The sequence below is a fragment of the Lampris incognitus genome, unplaced genomic scaffold, assembly GCF_029633865.1.
Source record: "Lampris incognitus isolate fLamInc1 unplaced genomic scaffold, fLamInc1.hap2 scaffold_147, whole genome shotgun sequence".
NCBI lineage: Eukaryota > Metazoa > Chordata > Actinopteri > Lampriformes > Lampridae > Lampris > Lampris incognitus.
Window position 1 is genome coordinate 44654 of NW_026611114.1, and position 22243 is coordinate 66896.

Genomic DNA, 22243 nt, shown 5'->3' on the forward strand with positions numbered 1-22243 from the left:
TCCAACAGTCGATACCAGCCGTTTGGGTACACGGGGGGCAGCTCTCCGGTCTTCCGCCTCCGGCGCACCTCGTTCGCCGCCTCGGCGCGAGATCGGCCGTCCTCGCTATGTACCCCACGTCGTCCTTCGCCCTCAGCAGCTCCAGGGGGCAGAACAGCAGTCGGTACAGCCAGCCCATGGCGAGGAGCGAGATCCCGGCCACGATGCAAACCACAGCCCGCGCCGGAGCACCGATCAGCCCCGTTTTCCTCCACATCCAGTTCCCGTTATCCACCCAGTCCAGCTGGTCTCCCACGTCCATGAGGAGCACCGCGCCCAGTCCCATGCCGATCACGGCGGCCGCCTTCCCCGGGAAATGCTGTGACTCTCCATCCCGCCCCGCTCCTCCTCTCGCCTCCTCTCTGCCACCGTGCGTCCCCGGTGACACTCCGCGTCGCACTGTCGCCGACTGCCGTGCAGGCGCGCCGACAGAGCCCGTGTCAACCAAGTCGGACCCGGGTTTGCTTAAAAAAAAAGAAACGACCCGCTGCCATGGAGACACGCGCGCACCTGTGTCACTTTTGTCATGATTTGTCACGGGGGGAGTTGACGACGACACGGGGCGTCTTGGAAACACGATGCGCAATTTTGGGTTACGCCACACCCACGAGGACAGGTGTATGTCTAGCAGCCTAATAATGTAACGATCCTGTCGCTTCACAGCAGTCAGCCTATGACGTGGACCTTGTCCTTATCCCAGGTGGGGGTCACCGGAGGCGTGCCAACATATGGCATAACCCCCCCCCCCCCCAATAATGGCTATTTCAGGCTTAAACCCATCATATGGTGGTGTCTCAAAGCTTATTTTGCTCCTATAAGGTAACTGATGCTACCTTTTTAGAACAGTTTTTTTTGGGGGGGATAGGTCATACAACCCCAACCCCCGCCCCCCCGCCCCGCCCCGCCTCCATGTGAAGGTTCTGTAGCGGTTAACTGTGGTGCCATGGATACACCGCCTGCACAGATGTCGAGCAAACATTTGGATCCAGGATCGATCAGTTTTCCCCAGCAGCTCGAATGACGCACGGCCTGCCTGCCTGCATGGTGCCGGTATGATACCGGTGATGTCCAGGGGCACACGTGTCACGGCTCATCATAAAGGTGACTGGGGCCTTTGAGGTATATTAATATCCCATGGTGTATTCACCAGCAGGTATCATTAGGATTATACTCATTTTATTTATTTATTTGGGGGGGGGGGTTCTCCCATTTTCTCAACCGTTATATCCGGCCAATTACCCCGTCCCGATCTCTGCTCCACTCCCTCTGACGACCCGGGGAGGGCTGCAGACTACCACGTGCCTCCTCCGATCCATCTGGAGACGCCTTCTTTTCACCTGACAGTGAGGAGTTTCGCCAGGGAGACGTAGCGCGTGGGAGGATCACGCTATTCCCCGGCCGACCAGAGGGGGCGCTAGTGCAGCGACCAGGACACATGCCCACATCCGGCTTCCCACCCGCAGACACGGCCAATTGTGTCTGCAGAGACGCCCAACCAAGCCGGAGGTAACACTTGGGGATTCGAACCGGCGATCCCCGTGTTGGTAGGCAGTGAATAGACCGCCGCGCTACCCGATTTGTTGTTTTATTTCATTTTACTTTAATTTTGTTTTGCTTTTATGGGGCCTGGGAGCAGTCAAATGAAATTAACTTCCTATTTCCAAAGGGCACTTTAGGAAATCGAGGGCCCACGATGCTACTTGGTTCACAAAACAAAACAAAACACAAAACACCATGTTTAGTTGTTATCCAAGAGCACTGAGTGACGAAACCTGGGTCCGACCCCTATAGTTCAAGGTACCACAGTGAAGCAAATATCAGGAATGAAGACTGACGTGGACACCATTTGATATTTGGTGTCAAAATACTGACAACACAGCAGCAATACCCCGCAGCACGGCGAAGTCAACCCACAACATCTGCAAAGCAAAGAGAAACTCAAAACACAACGGCGTGACGTCACAGCTTATTGGGCAGGGAGGCCGTGTGGTGTCCCTGAGCAAAACTCTTGGATCTGCGCCAGCGCCAGGGTTTCTTTTCCTACACCACTCTTTCTCCTCCATCTGTAGCGAGTCACGTGATTAGAGGTTATACATTAACGATTCAATTGATGAAATTCTCAAAGGGGCCATCAAGCAAAACATACAGTATGCAAAAAAGGTTCCAAGTGACATTTTCATAACAATTTGAATTTTGAATTTGAATTTTTTATTATATATTGTATGATCATTTTATGCTCGTGACCATGACATCACTGTGTGGAACTGAGTCATACTGTGTGGCTATCTGGCCTCCAACCGCCAAAGCAGCAGTTTAGACCATATCATGTATTTCATGAAGACCTACCTGCAACATCCGGGGTTTTTCCCCCCTTTAAAGACAAGTAGAGGAAAATTGTTGCAATTACTGGTTTTTTTTGGAGGGGGGGGGATTTTCCCCCTTTTCTCCCAATTGTATACGGCCAAGTACCCCACTCGCCTCCTCCGATGCATGTGGAGTCACCAGCCGCTTCTTTTCACCTGACAGTGAGGAGTTTCGCCAGCGGGGATGTAGCGTGTTGCAGGATCACGCTATTCCCCCCAGTTCCCCCTCCCCCCTGAACAGGCGCCCCGACCGACCAGAGGAGGCGCTAGTGCAGCGACCAGGACACGTACCCACATCCGGCTCCCCCACCTGCAGACACGGCCAATTGTGTTTGTAGGGACGCCCCGACCAAGCCGGAGGCAACACGGGGATTCCAACCAGCGATCCTCATGTTGCTAGGCAACGGAATAGACCGCTAACTGCTGATTTTTGAAAAAAAAAATTCCGAATGTTTCTTTGTGCTGAATCTGTAACGATCTGAGAGAGACTGGCGGGTGAGAACCCAGACGCGCGAGTCAAAGACAGGCGGGGTTTGGTGACGAAACTGTTCACGTGGGTCACAAGACAGGCAGAGGTCAGGATGCCGGGAAACCCGTTCGATCGGTGGCCAAGACAGACGAGGAGCAGGCGGACGGGCAAACAGATTCATACGCGGCTCAGGTTACCGGGGTGTCAGGTCACAACAGGCGACCAGAGCAGACAGGGGGCAGGCAGAAGAAGGCGGGAGTCCAGAAGTCAGGCAGCACGGTCGTGCAGAATAATCACACAGACAATGCTGGCTAGCAAGGCGGCAAAACACACCAGACAATCTGGCAGGCGACTGGCGAAGAGGGGGCGGCATAAGTAGTGTGGGCTGATTGGTGGGAATGAGCCCACACTACCGAGGAGGAGCTGGGCGGGGGAACCAGGAGAGGGGAGGGGTGAGACAGCCAGGCCGGAAGGGGAGACGGGGATCTGATAGTGATCTGGCGACAACTGGGTGATTCGGTGAAGAAAAGGTTACGGCTGAGGTTGTGAACTAGAAGGACTGGTGGACGGTGTGGCAGAATCGTGAACGACAGATGGAAGACCGGGCAGGACGCTGGTCCAGAGAGTCACAAAACGCAGCCTCATTTTCTGCCCGACAGAGTTTTCGTCCATCTTGGAATTGATTTCCAGGAACTGGTGTCCGGTACTGGTGAACTTAGGCCAGGTCACTGGCACCTTCATATTGCCTTTGTTGGGATCTCTGTGAATACAGGGTACAATATAAAGAACGACAGAATTAGAACTATCTATCTATCTATCTATCTATCTATCTATCTATCTATCTATCTATCTATCTATCTATCTATCTATCTATCTATCCATCCATCCATCCATCCATCCATCCATCCATCCATCCATCCATCCATCTATCCATCTATCTATCTATCTATCTATCTATCTATCTATCTATCTATCTATCTATCTATCTATCTATCTATCTATCACTCACTCACTCACTCACTCACTCACTCACTCACTCACTCACTCACTCACTCATACACACACCAAGATCTGTCTTGAAATGGGTAATAGACATCGATCCATCGAGGGAAATGGACACTGAATGCGGTGCAAATCTTAACTGTGAGTTATTTTTAAAAGCAGCGTTTTGCAAATGTATTCAATCTCTGAATGTGCCCAGTGTGTATTTTACCCAGTCTTGGCGAAGTTTGTCCAGTAGGCGATTAAATATCCAGACAAGTCTCTGTGCCTGTCCCCATAAGCCTTGGGTGTGGTGAAGGGCTTGCCAAACACATACTGCAGATCATCAGCATGGTCGGCGCCTACCCAGTGGGGGTAGGGTCTGCCAGGGCCAGCCATTAAGTTGGGTTCGGAGAACAAGTAGGAGTACGTACGACCAGACCTGGTGGAGAATATCACTGAAATTGAGCCTAAATGGTGGATACTGAACACATCACCTTCACCTTTATCCTGCATCGGTTTACTCCTTCACAAACAATCTTAAATGATATCCAATGCAATTACGTTTAGCACACATTATTCTTTAAAAAGTCTTACATTAGATCAAATATTACAGGTGTTATGTGCAATTTTTCTTGAATTATGTCCTCAATCCTTCAGCGATGTGATTAACAAATAAGCAGTCCGAGTCTCATTAATCCATAAATCCAAGCATGCAATATATATATATCTATATATATATATATATATATATAGATATATATATATATAGATATAGATATATATATAGATATATAGATATATATCTATATATATATAGATAAATAGATAAATAGATAAATAAAAACAAAAAACTGTACACACTCAAACTGAAAGGTAAGGGGATACATAGCACATTTGAAGACATCTCTCATTTTCAAGCATCCTCAATCGCAGTAGTGTGCCGTGGGGTTTCAGTCAGGGTCTTCAGTGATGAATTATCCCCCCCCCCCCCGAAACACACACACACAAATTTCTCATATGGGTGCCAATACAGCCAACACAGCCACACACAGAATACACTATCACTACATCACCACCAACAAGACAGCTGATCATCAACAACCACAACACACACTACTGTGCACTATAGCAGCTGTTGCAGCATCACCATCACATCTTCCTTTATGCCACTCAGCAACCAGATTGCATAACATGGCACAACAACAACAGGGTATCTGGGTAGCAGAGCGGTCTACTCCATTGTCTACCAACATGGGGATCTCCGGTTCGAGCCCCCGTGTTACCTCCGGCTTGGTTGGGCGTCCCTACAGACGCAGTTGGGAAGCCGGAAGTAGGTATGTGTCCTGGTCACTGCATTGGCCTTCTCTGTTTGGTCGGGGCGCCTGTTCAGGGGGGGAGGGGGAACTGGGGGGAATAGCGTGATCCTCCCACCTGCTACGTCCCCCTGGCGAAACTTCTTACTGTCAGGTGAAAAGAAGCGCCAGGCGACTCTACATGTATCGGAGGGAGGAGGCATGTGGTAGTCTGCAGCCCTGCCTGGGTCGGCAGAGGGGGTGGAGCAGCGACCGGGGCGGCTCAGAAGAGTGGGGTAATTGGCCAAATTCAAGTTGGGGAGGAAAAGGGGGGGGGCAACAAACAAGTTTTCAGCAGCTGATGTAACAGCGTTCACCAGTCACTCGCCCAACTTCAGCAAATTCAATAAGAAATATTACAATTTTTAAGTTACATTTGCCGGCCTTGGTAAGCCCATCCATCTCAGGTGTAGGTCTTCTTCTAGTAATTATTTCCTTCTTGTCTCCAAACGGGTGCCTTGAGAAAGGCACACGGAGTAGATCGGCAACAAGATTGTCAGTAGCTGTGCATGCGGCGGCCATTGTGTTTTCCATCAGCTTAGTTCGCTCACAACCTGCCAGAGGCTCAAGCTCAAAGTTGATGACAACACTGGGGGCTGGCACCAATAAACTGCAGGGCCCCTGGGATGTTCTGTCAAGGACAGGCTAGCGATACCAGTAGTGCAGGCCCAAGGAGCTGCGATGCGTTTAGATGACATTCCGATATAGGAATTCTCTTCCCGGCCCCAGGACAAAACAAGTAACTGAATTCAGACACCTTCCAGGCACACTTTAATTTAACGGTGAAGAACAAATAATGATTTTGATTGATAATGATTTGTTGACGGGGCCAGCAGAGAAGGCCCCGATGGCTCTTACAGCCCACCACTGCGTTGTTAGTTTTCTGTCATCCCTTGCTGCATAGTTTGCTGAGGGCAAGTTAAAAGTACAATAGGCAATTGATGCGCACGGCGGCTGTCTGCCCCAATCCTGCCCTTGTTTTGGTCAGACTTTGGAAACGTCGTTTGCAAATGAGAAAACCAGGCAATACCACGATGCTTTCAACTCCATTAGAGGTTTTCACATGTCTGTTTCTCACACTATTCCCCAGTGTTTATCGATGATGAGTTATGTCATGTTTGCTGTTGTCAGAAGAGTGCTTGTGTTATAACCATCGCAACACACGCCATTATGGATTGTGCCTTTAAGTGCAAGTCAAGTCTTTTGGGGTCTCCTCTGGCCTATCTCTTGCATTTTTCAATGCAGAAATCTGGGAAATGTGTGTGTGTGGGGGGGGGTCGACTTTGTTTCAACCAGTATGACTCAGTAATACCTGCTGATAGTTTTATTTCTTACTAACATGATCGGCGTTCATTTCCATTGAAAAAAAGTTCCAACATCCTATCAAGTATATTGAATTTAGTTGTTCTATTGTCTAAGCCCCACTTGCTCATATTTTTGGTGAATCCAGCCACCGGTTTTTGAGATATCTTGCTGACATATACAGACAAACATGAAATAAAGGGCTAAAAACTTAACCTCCTTGACAGAAGTAACAAGGAGCTGGCCTCACTTGGCATTGGCAGCATGGAGGTACAGGGATGCCTGTATGGCAGCCAGGAAGATGTAATCCGTTCCAATGTCCACAGCAGTGATCTTGATGGCATACTGGCTGGGAGTTGGTCCCCAGTTGGAGGAGTATTCGGCAAACGCAATGTCCAGTCCTGGTTGACCCTTCTCCTTGGTATAAACACGCAGGAGTCTCCTTACATCCTCTCTGAAACGACAGCAAATAAGGGTGAGTGAAGAAACCAAAACACCCCTCTTACTGCTTCAGAGATGACTGCATTTCTAATGAATTGTGCACATTAATACTGCCCCGTAGCACTATGGGTAAACTTGCCAGCTCTATTGTGTGTACTCACGGTCAGTTTATACAGGTTTAAAGGCCTTCTTTATGGGAACACTGGGAGAACCAACGTAGTGAAACACCCTCTATTTTAATCAACCAGACTTACATTGGAGTGTCCTCTTTGCCGTCCAGGGAAGGAATGTCTTTGGCTGTGAAGACGTGTCCATCCATGTTATTGACCCCTGCAAGGTAGTCAAAGTCTGCAGCATTGTGAAACAATTTGCCAGGCTCATCAGGAATGAAATCTCCATCAATTACAGGAGTCAAAAGGAGGAGCAGTACACCAGGTTCTGAAAAGGTTTGGTACAGCATTAACTGGCAACTTATGTTTACTATGGGTCACAAAGATACTGCAAAAGAAAAAAACAATTCACTTTATCATATCATTTTTATTATGGTATTGATTTATTAGATCAGCACTTGGTAACTCTGATGTAAAAAGTGTTATAGAAATTAAAAAATATCTATCTATCTATCTATCTATCTATCTATCTATCTATCTATCTATCTATCTATCTATCTATCTATCTATCTATCTATCTATCTATCTATCTATCTATCTATCTATCTATATATATATAAAGGCTGGATTTGAATATCCTAGTATTCGGATATTCGTTTGTTGGGTAGGTATTCGGTTTCAATTTTGGGATTCAGATATTCAGGGTTTTGTTTTTTTTTTTTTTACTTAATGTAGGCTATCAATAAAGGTGAACTGCAAAATACATTTGTCAGCCCATTCTTGTACTATATTTATACCCCCCCTTCTCTCCCCAGTGGCACCTGACCAATTACCCCACTCTTTCTTTATTGTAGTATTCCTTCTTGCATATATCCTCATAATGTTAGTTAGCTTGTTTTTATATCTTTTGTATTTTACTTCTGCTTCAATGGTTCTGCGCTTTATGAATTCTTTATACAGGTAATTTCTTATGACAAGTGTCACGTAGCCCCTTTGTGATCCATGGACTATCTTTATATTTCTGTTTACCATTGAATTGTTCTATTGGGCAATTTTTTTATCATTTAAGGGTTGAAATATTTTTAGGAATGAATTGTAATATTTTTATTTTTCTTTGTATAATATTTGTATGCTATATTCCAGTTATGTGTTAGTAACTGATTTTTGAAAGCATTCATGGATTCCTCTGTTCTTACTCATATATATAATGTTGTTGGGAACTTTGTTCTTTCTAAAATTACAATCGATAGACTGTAAAAACTGGTAGATGGTCACCGATGTCATTTATTAAAAGCCCGCTCTCAGTGTGGCCTTCTATAATATTTGTGACTATATTGTCTATTAAGGTGGCACAGTGTGGTGTGATTCTGCTAGGTCTAGTGACCCAAACTATATATTGTATTAATGAACTCTTCTGTCTTATTGTGCTTATTTGGATTTAACAGGTCCCTGTTGAAATCCCCACACATGATCATATTCTATTGTGTTGATTTTGAATACATTTCGTCTATCCTGTCCTTAAATATTGGATCCCGGTAATCTGTATACGTATACAACTTACCATTACATTGTTCTCTTTTTTTCCCCATACAGATTTCAATTGTGGTACATTCCAGCACATCATCAACAGCTGTTGACATACCTTCTACCACCTTGTAATTGAGGCTGTTGCTCAAATACAAAGCAACCCCCCTCCTTCCATTTTTGTTCCTCCTGTTCTTATAAGACAATTCGTATCCAGCTAACTCAGTGTCTCCAGCCAGAGACGAAAGACTGCTGTCTGGTCTTCCAGTCACACATCAAATGTGCTTTCTTTCACCTCAAAAACATCTACAGACTCCGGCCATTACTCTCAGACTCCGTGGCAGAGACCTTCATCCATGCCTTCATCACCTCCCATCTGGATTATGGCAATGGAGTCCTGTCTGGGATATCTAGCAAAGCCTTAGACAGGCTTCAGTATGTGCAGAATTCAGCTGGCAACACATCACTCCCACCCTTGTCCACCTTCACTGGCTCCCGGTCAAATCCCGCATTTCTTATAAAATCCTGCTCCTCACCTTCAAATCCCTCCATGCCCATATCCCCCAGTACCTATCAGACCTCCTCAACCCCTATATTCCGTCCTGGAATCTGCAGTCCGCAGACAAAGGCCTGCTTTCCACCCCCCACACCAGCCTGCGGACTTCTGGAGATAGAGCCTTTAGTGTGGCAGCCCCCACCCTTTGGAACTCTATTCCAGCAGAGATCCACAACGCTGCTTCCTTGGACAATTTTTAAAAATGACTACTGAAAATCTACCTTTTTACTTAGGCCTATGGTCCGTAGTCTTTTGGTCTTTGTTTTAATCTTTTTATTTATCTAGTGTAAAGCATCCTTGGGTTCCTTGAAAGGCGCTATACAAAACCAAGTTGTTGTTGTTGGGCTGGTCATGGTTGTGTATAATGTTTTACTTTGCATGTTTTATTGATTGGTGTGTTGAACTCTGTTGTGATTGTGAGTGGTGAAATGTTTTATAGTATAGGGAGCCTCATTCCAGTGTGATGGTACATTTTTTCAGTAACATGAAATAACACTCACTATCTGGAGATCCTGGTGTCACACGAGGAGCAGCCATAGTGAGAGCCTTCGCATCAGTCAATTTTAGACAGGCTGCCATTGTGTTATCCACTGGGCAGCCAACCTTCTGGGCAACCTGAGGACATGAGGGGAAATGATGAATGAGCTTGTAATATTTGTAAAACACATTCCTCATATTCATTGGAAACTCCTCTAAAATTAACTTTTAGGTCATTATTTTGTAACAATAAACAGTTTCCCATAAAATTAATGTATTGTTTGTTGTAGAAGTTTTGATTATGAGCAAAAGATTAGGAAAATTGTAGTCCAGTGAAATCGGTAGAGTGTATTCTTTTAAAAAATAAAAAGAGGGGAATCCAGGTAGCGTAGCGCTCTATTCCGTTGCCTACCAACACAGGGATCGCCAGTTCGAACCCCGTGTTACCTCCGGCTTGGTCGGGCGTCCCTACAGACACAGTTGCCCTTGTCTGTGGGTGGGAAGCCGGATGTGGGCATGTGTCCTGGTCGCTGCACTAGTGCCTCCTCTGGTCGGTCAGGGTGCCTGTTCGGGGGGGAGGGGGAACTGGGGGGAATGGCGTGATCCTGCCCTGCACTACGACCCCCTGGTGACACTCCTCTCTGTCAGGTGAAAAGAAGAGGCTGGTGACTCCACATGCATCGGAGGAGACATATGGTAGTCTGCAGCCCTCCCCGGATCAGCAGAGGGGTTGGAGCAGTGACCGAGACGGCTCAGAAGAGTGGGGTAATTGCCCAAGTACAATTGGGGGGAGAAAAAGGGGGGAAAGAAAACATTTTTAAAAAAGAAAAAAATATGGACCATCATATTCCCATACTTACATTAAACACCTATAATTATATCATAGTTATTGTAGTTATATATAATTGTAAACAAGTTCAATATAGCAACACTTGGATGAAGGGAAGCAATATTATACAACAGTAAAATAAAATTAGTATAACAGAGTAACACAATAGTTATACATCCCCTTCCTTAACTAGCTCAGGAAGTAAGTCAGGATGATGTTAAAAATCATTTGATGCCCTTTAAAATATTTAACATTAAGAGGGTGGGTTCCATCATTATCTGTCTGCATGGTATCCAATAGTAATACAAAGGTTAATTACCTCGACTGCTACTTTACGGGGGGCCCTGTTGAGTGCCCAGGGGCAGACGGCGACTCCACTCTGAGCAATGGCCCTCTTGAACAACCCTTTGTTGTGGGGAGTCAGAGTCTGATATAGGAGTACACACATTAATATTACAATTTAGAGTTGACAGAGTATCTATTTGTGTATATAATGAAACACAGACAGAGGAGGAAAAGAAAATACATTGTGCAGGGGAGACTACTGATTGATAAGGAGAAGAAACAGAAAAATGAAACTCGCAAAAAATTGAAACTTGACAGCACTGCGGTGGAAATTCTGTTGATAAATTTCACAGCCAATCTTCAGTCACTGTACGAACTGATTTGATTGTGCATGTAAGAACTGATTTGATAGAACACATGGCGTTTTAGCTTGGCATGACTTGCAAATTACTGCACTTACTGCTGCTTGATTATACCAGTTTTGGTATTGGATAGCTAGATAATCTTAGAAAAGTATGGAGTGGAAATACATTTCATAAATTTTTATTTAGTGTATTCTAACCTCCATATGCATGTTGTCTAGAGTTTTTGTAAGTCGTCATAGGGACTGCCCCCTTGTGGACAATGTCCTCAAGCCAACAACACCACTGAAAATCCTGAATTTTGGACCAAAAACAGAAGACATAAATTCTCAACCGACAAGATCAACACTGAAATCCTGGCTGGAGAACCTTGACCCTCCTTGTGTTTTAATCTGAAGTGATTTCTCTTTTCTTTGAAATCAAAACTGGGGATGATACCAGGTCTGTTAATTGTAATAATACTTTACAAACTCGAGCATTAAAACTGGCACAGGAGTCGATGATACGATCAAAACAAAAATGACTCTGCCCTCATTATCTCAGGGGGTTGGAGGCATAATCGATCTGAAATTAAAACACTAATATTTTCTAACATCACATTACTTTGATTATCATGCATGTTGTAGTTTCTTTTTCTCCCAAAAAGGTATGAAATGTAGATTTCAGTTTAATATTATGTTTCAACAATATTTAGAAATAGTATCTCATAACTGCTGTTTGTAGTCACCACAACGAAATCCACAATGGTTTGGGAGCTCTGAGGGAAGGGAATGGTGTTACTTAGGCACAGCTATCAAAAACCATATACAACTAGAAAGAAGTACTTCATATATACTAATATTTTTGTTTAGGTTTTCATTTGGGATGTGGTTCAGCCAGGGGAGCACAATATTCTAGAATTCTGTGGCAGTTGGAAGAATGAAGAAGGATCAGATTGTCATGAAACATTAGAGAGCACAAAAGGATGTAATTTGGATTTTGTGAATGCCCACTTCCTACCCAGCCACTGACCCTCACCGCACGTCACTGCTAACGAAACAGGACTTAATACATATCATAACTGTAATAGTAATACTGTCTCTATGTCCACTCTCCTTTTGCTTGTTTACTAGATGCCCTCAGAGGATGGTTTCAGAGAGGCAACTAAAATAACTGATAGCAGATGACAAAAAGTATGCGACTAAAAATACAAATACCCTGTCCATGAGAGGCAGCGAAATTGCATCAGTCTGTTCATGATGTGTGTTAAGTTCTCACCACGCATGCGTGATTATTACTTCCTACAATGACTGGAGATTGGCTGTAATCTTCATTAACAGAATTTCCACCTACCTGATAACAGCAATGCCATGAGTGCTATGTAGTTTAAACTGCTCTTCATACCCATATTGCATTGTCATATGGCTATTATCTTAATATTTCCAAATGGCTCAGGGCTACGGATCCAGTTCACACTATGCTACTGTCCTTTAAAATTCAGTCCATAAGATGAAGCAGATTTCTGTTATTTTTTGTTTTGGATTTCCCCCCCCCCTTTTTTTCTCCCCAGTTGTATCTGGCCGATTACCCAGCTCTTCCAAGCCGTCCTGGTCGCTGCTCCACCCCCTCTGCCAATCCAGGGAGGGCTGCAGACTACCACATCTCTCCTCCGATACACGTGGAGTCGCCAGCCGCTTCTTTTCACCTGACAGTGGAGGTTCACCGGGTGGACATAGTGCGTGGGAGGATCACGCTATTCCCCCCCCCCCCAAACAGGCGCCCCGACTGACCAGAGGAGGCGCTAGTGCAGCAACCAGGACACATACCCACATCCGGCTTCGCACCCCCAGACACAGCCAATTGTGTCTGTAGGGATGCCCGACCAAGCCGGAGGTAACACGGGGATTCGAACCGGCGATCCCCGTCTTGGTCGACAACGGAATAGACCGCCATGCTACCCAGATGCCCAGACTTCTGTTTCAGTTGAATAAATTGCCAGTGGTGTTGTAGTCGTGGTTTACTGGAGAAGCAAACCTGTGACTGGCACATTCAGCATCCGCTCAAATTTGGAGAGTTCACATAGTAAGTGTCAATCAAAGAGCTGGCAGCATATAAACATAACAACATGAGAAGACAAACTTGTTAAATAATAGATTTACACAGCTTCTAACCTGGAAGCTGACACTGGCTCCACCAGCAGACTCCCCAAAGATGGTGATGTTGTCGGGGTCTCCTCCGAAAGAACGGATGTTCCTGTGCACCCAGGCAATGGCAGCATGCTGATCCCACAATCCATAGTTTCCTGTCACAATGAATGGGAATTAGATGCATCTCGCTTTCACAACACATTCTAAGTGCAAACACACCCAGGGCTTGAAAAGTGAATTACATTCTGAAAGAGAAGGCACCAGTGGAACCAAAACATCATGCTATTTTTGATTATTTTATTTATTTATCCACATGTATCGGAGGAGGCATGTGGTAGTCTCCAGCTCTTCCTGGAGTGACTGGGACGGCTCAGAAAAGTGGGGTAATTGGCCAAGTACAACTGGGAGAAAAAGAGGTGGGGGTGGGGTGGGGGTAACCAATAATGGCACTATCTGTTACCAACAATTAAGTACCAACATCAGTGATTGAACTTACCAGGTAGGTCAGAGTCGCCAGTGCTGAGAAAACCCAAGGTCCCTACACGATAGCCGACTGTCACCACAATTACATTTCCCTTGTCTGCGATCTCCTGTCCGCTGTACAGATAGTTATCCAGGAAATTAGGCCCCATTGAGCCTCCAACCAGGAAGCCTCCTCCAAAGAACCAGATCATCACTGGGAGATTGACTGACACTTAAGGGTGTCGGGGGGGGTTAAAAAGAGAGGAATTACTTTCCCATCTACAAAGAAAAATAATAACTTGTTAAGTCTGACATTTATGTTTGTAACACAGGGGAGCTACCGTATCGGCGATGAGGAACCCAGATATTGAGGTAGAGACAGTCTTCACTGCCAAAAGACGAGGTCTGGAGCATGCTCATCTGGAGACACCTCTTGGCAAATTTGGTGGCTTTCAAAATGCCTATGTGGAAAAGAGGGTGCACATCCCTCAACAGGAAATCCAACACATGAAAGAGCAGCACATACACTTACAACAGGGTGAGGACACAACATAAAAAAGATTGTGGTCATTTTGAACAGGGGTGGAGAGCAAACAATTATATTCACTCGAGGACTGAATTATAGTTTTGAAGTACTGCTAGGGACAATTTACTATGGCCGATTCACCTGACCAGCATGTCTTTGGACTTTGGGAGGAAACCGGAGCACGTGGAGGAAACCCACGCAGACATGGGGAGAACATGCAAACTCCACACAGAGGACGACCCGGGATCCCCCAAGGTTGGACAATGCCAATGACTGCTGGGATAGACTCCAGCATCCCACGACCCGAATTTGGATAAGCAGCTTGGATAATGAATGGCTCGAGGTACTGCTAGTTAAGTTGAGTATTACTATTTTATAAGACTGTACAATTCTACCTCACTACATTTCAGAGAGAAATATTGAACTGTTTAGCCCACTATATTGATGTGACAGCTTGTGGTTACAAGTTACTTTGCAGAATACATGTAAGATTTCATATGCATAACATACAATAAGCTCATAAAGTATGATGCATTGTTAAGGGAGCTCAAACCACCCAACGGCATATGAAGTTATTACACCAGCTACAATTACAAAATATCACTGACAGGTAAACAAATAATTTGACACTCTGAAAGGGATCATTTTTCAGAATGAGCACTTTTACTTTGGATACTTATGTACATTTTACTCCTAATACTTCATTCTTTTACTTAGGTTAACCTTTCAATGCGGGGGTATCCGGGTAGCGTAGTGGTCTATTCCGTTGCCTACCAACACAGGGATCGCCAGTTCGAATCCCCGTGTTACCTCCAGCTTTGTCGGGCATCCCTACAGACACAATTTGCCGTGTCTGTGGGTGGCAAGCCGGATGTGAGTATGTGTGCTGGTCGCTGCACTAGCACCTCCTCTGGTCGGTCGGGGTGCCTGTTTGGGGGGGGGGGACTATCAATGCAGGACTCTTACTGGTGTATGGTGTATTCTTCCACTGTTGTATTGTTACTTTTACTTAAGTAAAGGAGTTGAATATATTTTCCACCACTGATTCTGAAAAGGTATTAGGTAAATGAACCCTTCATGATAATGTTTTGTATAGGCAGGATTCCCTATGCTCTAGTAGTGGAACAACAGTGCACTGGGACATGCAATAAAAAAATATTTATTTATTTTTTGAACGGGACGTCAAAAAATGTCACAAATGACACATTTGAGTGTTTAATACTATTGAGTTTGATTTGAACCCACCGTGCCAACCCGGATGAGGTTGGGGTTTCTCAAATGTCCTGGCTTTGGCTGCAAAGGGAATTCCTTTGAAAACGTCCATGGAGCGAAAAAGTCCAATTTGAATGTTCTTCCCTGAAACATGGCCGCCTTCTGTTTCCACGACACCTAGCTGGAGACAAAATCGAAGGCAAAGGGTTTTCTTTCAGCGGGAAATATAACTACCATGTCTATCACAATGTGCCATCTGTTCTTGCAAAACAGTGAAAAATATCAAATAAAATCCAAGTTATGGCACTTTTTAAAGAACTGTTATTAAGGACCTTATTTGATCTTCAATGTTGTAAACAGTGATCAACCTCAGGCATGTTTTTTTTTTTCCATTTTGTTTTTCAACAGAGGGCTGGTAGGGTTAATGTGTACCGGCCTATCTTTAAATGTCCTTTTCTGCTACACATGGGGGAAAATGTTACTGATTACTTTCACAGAACACCATAAAACATGATTAACATATTCATATATATATATATATGAATATTCTAGGAGGTATTATTTAAAGATCAACTAAAAACACACACACAAACTAGAGTGAACGTACTCCTCATAGACTCTGAATGGCTTTTATGCTACACATTTTCCATGAACTACATTTCTTTTGACTTACAGAAGCCGCAGAGGTTGACCCCAGGAACACGGGAAAAGCCAATAAAATCCCCAGAGTTTTTATCATGGCTGTCCTATAGTACTTATAATAGCATGAACCCTTCTTCCAAGAACCCTATATATACAAGACCCCTCCCACATGAAAAAAAATACTGTAAATACAGCTGTTAAGGTCACACCACACAATCTGTTCTGTCTGGACTGGTGGGGAATAGCGTGATCGTGCACATTCTGACTACACTCATATAGTTCGTTGTGCAACTTTCGCTGGACCAAATCTCTTAATCTGAGAAGGAAGATGCAGAAGATAATGCTGTTGAGGGATGATATTTGTATCTGGAAACAGTTGTTTGAGATGTTCCAAACGGTGCTCTATTAAAAGCTTCAGCCTTTGAAGAGTTGAGAGAGCAATACAGGGTGGAAACAGTATTTTCACTATGTCTAACAACTCAAGCAGCATTTGAGTGTAGTCGCTTTCTCCAATGCTGTCGATGAGAGACGGCAGAATCTTTAGCAAAGCCAGCATCTGCCCACAGGACTGTTTCAGCTTATTGTCATTTGATGACAGAGTATTGACAGATATGGGGCAAGGCTTATCCCTCAGTGAGGGAAACCAAGAGTTGCACAGTTGAAGGCGTCTAACTCCATATGCCCTGAAAGCACAAGATGCTTTACAACACGTTTGATTTCGGATGGGACAACACCTTCAAGATGTATGATGTCTTGTAGGGTTTACATCAGTCAGGAAATTCTGTTAATTTGCTTCTGCTGTTTATAACATATGCACTTTTTAGATTTACTCAGAGAGTCAGTGCTTGCCTTTTCAGTGTCACTGCATTGTCTGATATGTCTTGCCATGGTGTTTTTTTTAGCCCCCCCCCTTTCCCCCCAATTGTACCCATCCAATTACCCCACTCTTCCGAGCCGTCCCGGTCGCTGCTCCACCCCCTCTGCCGATCCGGGGAGAGCTGCAGACTACCACATGCCTCCTCCGATACATGTGGCATCACCAGCCACTTATTTTCACCTGACAGTGAGGTGTTTCACCAGGGGGACGCAGAACGTGGGAGGATCATGCTACCCCCCCCCAATTCCCCCTTCCCCCTTCCCCCTGAACAGGCGCCCTGACAGACCACAGGAGGCGCTAGTGCAGCGACCAGGACACATACCCACATCCAGCTTCCCACCTGCACACACGGCCAATTGTGTCTGTAGGGACGCCCGACCAAGCCGGAGGTGACACGGGGATTTGAACTGGCGATCCCCGTGTTGATAGGCAACGGATTAGACCACTACGCTACCTGGAGGCCCCTGCGTGGTCCTTTTTTAACAAAAATAAATAAATAAATAATCTTCCTTAAAAATGTTATGCACATCTTCAAAGTTACATTTGCAATGCCTGCATTCCTTAAATCCAGCAATTTCATGTTGAGCTTAAGTGTCTCCTAACACACACATACAAGCCCCATACATTGTCTTCTCACCATTTGCAGTGACAACTTTCACACCATGATCCAGCTCATCCAAGCCACGGTAGACCCTCTCTAATATCGTATCAATACCACAAAGATCTTTTGGTTTTACATACCATTTTACCAAGCAGACGAATAGCAGCAAGTTATGATCTGTATTTAGAGTTGATGTTAACCTAGGGTGTAATAAATCAACAACAACTTGTTTTTGGTTGCCCGAGATCCAAGAGGATTGCCTAATTCAATTTCATCTGTATGTAAAACGAATTGCAGTGCTGTATGTATTTCCAAAAACAGTGGGTGTGACTGATAAATGTCCCCATCAACTAAATCATGAAAAAAAAGCTGTCCTTTGCATGGCTATGGCCCTTCTTCAATCATTTCACGAATTCTTGGATGCAATAGTAGTTGCCCCAAGCTTCTGACTAATGGTATGTAATGAAAGCAGTTGTTCTTAACGGTAAGGACTCTTGAGTCTCCACTTTTCACATGACATGCTGTATGTTTTGTGATTAATCTCTGGTTCAACTGGTTGGAATTAATCTTTGATGGTACCGTCCTGCAAATGGGTCATTGCAATTTGACAGAAAGGGTCCATAAACTGGTCAAATATCCCCATTACATCCCTCTTCAGTTGATCCGGGTACCCTGAATGTCTCTCAATCATGATACTCATTTGATGTTTTAGGTGCTCTAAAACAGTTCTCTGGGGTGGGTGGGCAAAAAAAACAAAAAAAAAACATTATGTACCTCATACAAAAAAATAAATAAAACAAAACAAAACAAAAACATCAAAGGCATGCCTTTAAGCAATACCTAATGAGAGGAGTATGAATGAGGCCAGCATATTTCATCGCAATTCATCATACAGAATGTTACTGTCAACACTGTTCCAACGGTTATTTCAGTTTGCCCAATCATTATCTTATCTTACAATGCAATGGCAGGGACATGTAATTTTGCATTTGTGTGTCATCATTATGTAACTGCTTTCCTATATTAATAATGGCCTGTGCTGCTACATATGGCTTTTGATTACTATGAGTACACCTCATGAATGAATATAACAGACTATGTCACTAGATGGTAATGAAAGCCATAAGCTTAGTACTTGCTAATAACAAAGCAATACCCTTCATTGGCAAATGACGGCATACCTGTGTGAGTCGATGGATTTCTCTAGCTTGAAGCAGAAATGCAGTTGCATGTTTGAAAACTTCAGTGTCAGCACTGCTAGCTCGACCTGAAACAGATTAGCATACGACATCTTTACTATGACAGGGTAAGATTGGATATTAAATAGCTAGGTAGCACTACCAGACGATCTGACGTTACCTGGCTACTGCTACGTTACTGCTACGTTGTTCAGCCAGGCCCAAAATGGCGACAGAGCGGCACCTTTGACCTCACGACTCCGTATTTTACATGTGTAAACTACTAATAAGTTAGACCCGTTAGCCCCTAGCTAACAGGCCTGACCCTCTAGCCGAGCGGTTAGCGATGTCGCCTTGTGGTGCAGTACAGCCGTTCGAATCCCGCACCGGGCAAGAAAATAACCGGTTACATTGGTGGCAGCGGTGGGAACCGGAAGTGTGCAGATCCTCAGAAGTCTCTTCGGAGCGCGGGAATAACAAAGCGCGAGGGCGCGCCTCCGGGGAGGGTGACGACTGTAAACTACTAATAAGACACGTTAGCCCCTAGCTAACGGGTCTGACCCTTTAGCCGAGCGGTTAGCGGTGTCGCCTTGTGGTGCAGTACACCTTGTGTCGAGTCCCGCACCGGGCAAGAAAATAACCGGTTTCACGTGTACATAAAACTCAACCTTTTTCCACTAACACAATGTACATTCATATTTCACATTCCCTTCATAAACCAGAAAAAAAAGAAGAAGAAAAAAACATTTACTGCCAAACAGTTTGTGTTTATGGCTCCCTCCACACCTTTACGTTATTAGCTCCTTACTAGCGTTCATAAGCGCAAACATTACAAACAAAAGTTCAATGAAATTAGTTTAAACTCACCAAAAACCGTTGTAGGTTATTTAGATAATGCCTTCACCAGTTTCCAACCGGGTAAGTGTTATTTTTCAGGTTCTAATTCGGCTTTTAACGAACCTTCCCGTCCGTTAATTCCTCCGCTTCTCCTCCGTCTCTCTCTCTCGTCTGCCGTCGGCTGCGTTGTTTGCCGCGAGTCTCTTAAAGGGGACGCGCCATTACAACTTCTTAAAGGTATACGTTTAATTGTCCCCGTTAAATTATTGTCAAACCATTAAGCGTACATATTTTAACCAATCAACTTATTTATGTATTTCAATGAATTATTTGTGCTTATTTATGTCATATTTTAATGTGGGTTACAAGTGTAAACTACTAATAAGACACGTTAGCCCCCAGCTAACGGGGTCTGACCCTTTAGCCGAGCGGTTAGTGATGTCGCCTTGTGGTGCAGTACACTCCGTATCGAATCCCGCACCGGGCAAGAAAATAACCGGTTACACGTGCTTCCCACTTTACGTCATGCTCGTCCCTGTGCGTTGTTTTAAGAGTCTATAATTCTGTGTGGTTCTGGGAAGCTCGGCTCCGCAACGGAGTCTGTGATCACTTAACTCAAACTCTGTAATAGACTGGACTACCTTAACTAATGGATTTTTGATCTACCCTGAGGACCCCTCCACCTGATCTTGGGGGAGGGGGGTTGCAATTTGATAGAAACAGTAGAAACTGCATTTTAAATTGCATTATAGCATTTATTCACTCTTTGGGGCAAAAATAAGAGCTTTCAGTTGTAACTTAGATATAGTTAACAAAACAGGATTCTTATGCAGTAACTTTCAGATATATGTAACAAAACAGAATATGTATTCAGTAACTTTCAGATATATGTAACAACAGAATTTTTATGCAGTAACTTTTAACAATGCAAACGGGAGCGAGATCTCTTATTAAAATACAATAAATTACACTGGTGAAACAGATGTAATTAGAGAAAAAAGTCCTGTTACCCTTTATAGTTTAGGTAGATAAAGGTCTCAGTCACATTTGAGTAAAATAATCCTATTTCTGTAAATGTCGTAGGATCTTTTTTTTAAAGATATTTTATTTTCACGGACCCCTTGCAATTACACCACGGACCACTAGGGGTCCGCGGACCCCCGGTTGAGAAACACTGTTCTAAAGCATCCTCTTTCAGTTTTGGTTTCAGTTTGGTCCATAACGCCTGTGTTTTCATTCCTTTCCAGAGTGGTTTGAGTAGGAGAATAGACAGTATTCAGATCCTCTCAACTCAAGGTTGAGCGAGACGCTTAACCCCTAACTGCTCCTGGTGAGCAGGTTGGTGCCTTGCACGGCAGCCTCCACCATCAGTGTATGAATGCGTGTGAATGAGTGAATGTGGGGCGCACACTGTAAAGCACTTTGAGTGGTCAGCAGTCTAGAAAAGCACTATATTAATGCAGTCCATATACCATTTAACAGGAAAAGTGATGGCGATATGCTTTTGTACAGCAAGGATAATTTGGAATAATTCAATAATAATTTAAGAAAAAGAATAACTTACAGTTTGAGATCAAGAAGGTTTTAGGTGTGCATGTTAAAGTGCTCCTATGACAGGGATCAAATTCAGTGTCTCATTTTGAGCGTCAGCTGCTCTTAATGAGACTCAGAACAGGAGTGTGCAGAGATAGATGTGTTTATATAGGTGTAGTATATAGCTATCGCCAGTTGATTACACAATTTAATGATGGTTATTTTACATTTTCATAACTTATATTGCTTTTGTATACTATGGTAGTATCTATACACTGTATATTATATACTATACTGATACTGAAGATGTCCGGGGACAGCGTAACCACTGGTAATTCATTCAACAACAACACAAAAAAAAAACCTGACCTTGGCTGCACCCAGCTACACCCAACTGGCAGCCGCCTTCCTTTCAGGCCTCTCAGTGTTTGGGAAGAGACCACGCTGACCCTGACAAGTGTGAACAGATGGGCTGATTCTCAAACAGAGGAACAAATAAAGTATGGTTGGAGATAAGATAAAAGTTCATACCCGGGCACCGTAATGTTATGTTTTTGGTGCCTAGCCCTTTGTCACTTTATCCTTCAATACTGCTGACACTGTTTTGTTTTGTTTTTTTAATATTGAATTGTTTCTATTGTTTGATTCTAATACCCAGGTTTTGCTAATCGATCACCGTAACTAAGATAAAATATGACCAGTATGACAACAATTTCGAATGCACAATTAAGTTAAATTCCATAATTTTTCAGTTTCACTGTGGATTATGCTTGCTTTGTAACCCAGCTTGGTATGCATGAAGACTTAACACGTGGCTCTTATTACTGTCATTGGTAATATAATGGTGTTTCTGATGTCATCATGTGGAGTGCGGGGAGGTGTGTCGAGGGTGTCTGGCTAGCTGGGAGAGCTGGCGTTGGGTCTGGTCCGCTGCGTCCGGTGGGCCCAAGGACCACGGCCCTGCCTGGAGCTGTGCCTGAAGAGGAAACACCGAGGGCGGTCTGACAGGACGCGGAAGCGGGGCAGGCTAAGCTAACTGCTAGCTCATGCAGACCGGCAGTACCGACAGTCATCCTGGCTGGAGTTTGCTCTCCTGGACAGTGGTTTTTTGTTGTTGTTTAGTTTGGATATACGTATGTATGAGTTTATATATATT

The 22243-nt window shown here is 44.3% G+C and overlaps 2 protein-coding genes across 2 annotated transcripts in view; both read right to left on the minus strand.

The window, feature by feature from the left end:
* zgc:92275 (cholesterol 7-desaturase nvd) overlaps nucleotides 1–567 on the minus strand; it is a 17888-nt gene extending 17321 nt beyond the window's left edge. Inside the window, 3 exon segments of the mRNA XM_056301777.1 lie at nucleotides 7–106; nucleotides 109–448; nucleotides 550–567. Of these exon segments, the coding sequence (XP_056157752.1) occupies nucleotides 7–106; nucleotides 109–448; nucleotides 550–567 (458 nt within the window).
* A 2827-nt stretch (nucleotides 568–3394) lies between these two features.
* Nucleotides 3395–16158, minus strand: LOC130132477 (bile salt-activated lipase-like). Its single transcript, XM_056301783.1, has 11 exons — nucleotides 16093–16158; nucleotides 15453–15600; nucleotides 14023–14142; nucleotides 13716–13913; nucleotides 13244–13374; nucleotides 10766–10873; nucleotides 9641–9755; nucleotides 7205–7388; nucleotides 6760–6963; nucleotides 4085–4294; nucleotides 3395–3631 (listed from the first exon to the last, which is right to left on the minus strand). The coding sequence occupies exons 1-11, from the start codon at nucleotides 16156–16158 to the stop codon at nucleotides 3403–3405; spliced, it is 1713 nt and encodes a 570-aa protein (XP_056157758.1). The 3' UTR covers nucleotides 3395–3402.
* Nucleotides 16159–22243: the final 6085 nt, after the last annotated feature.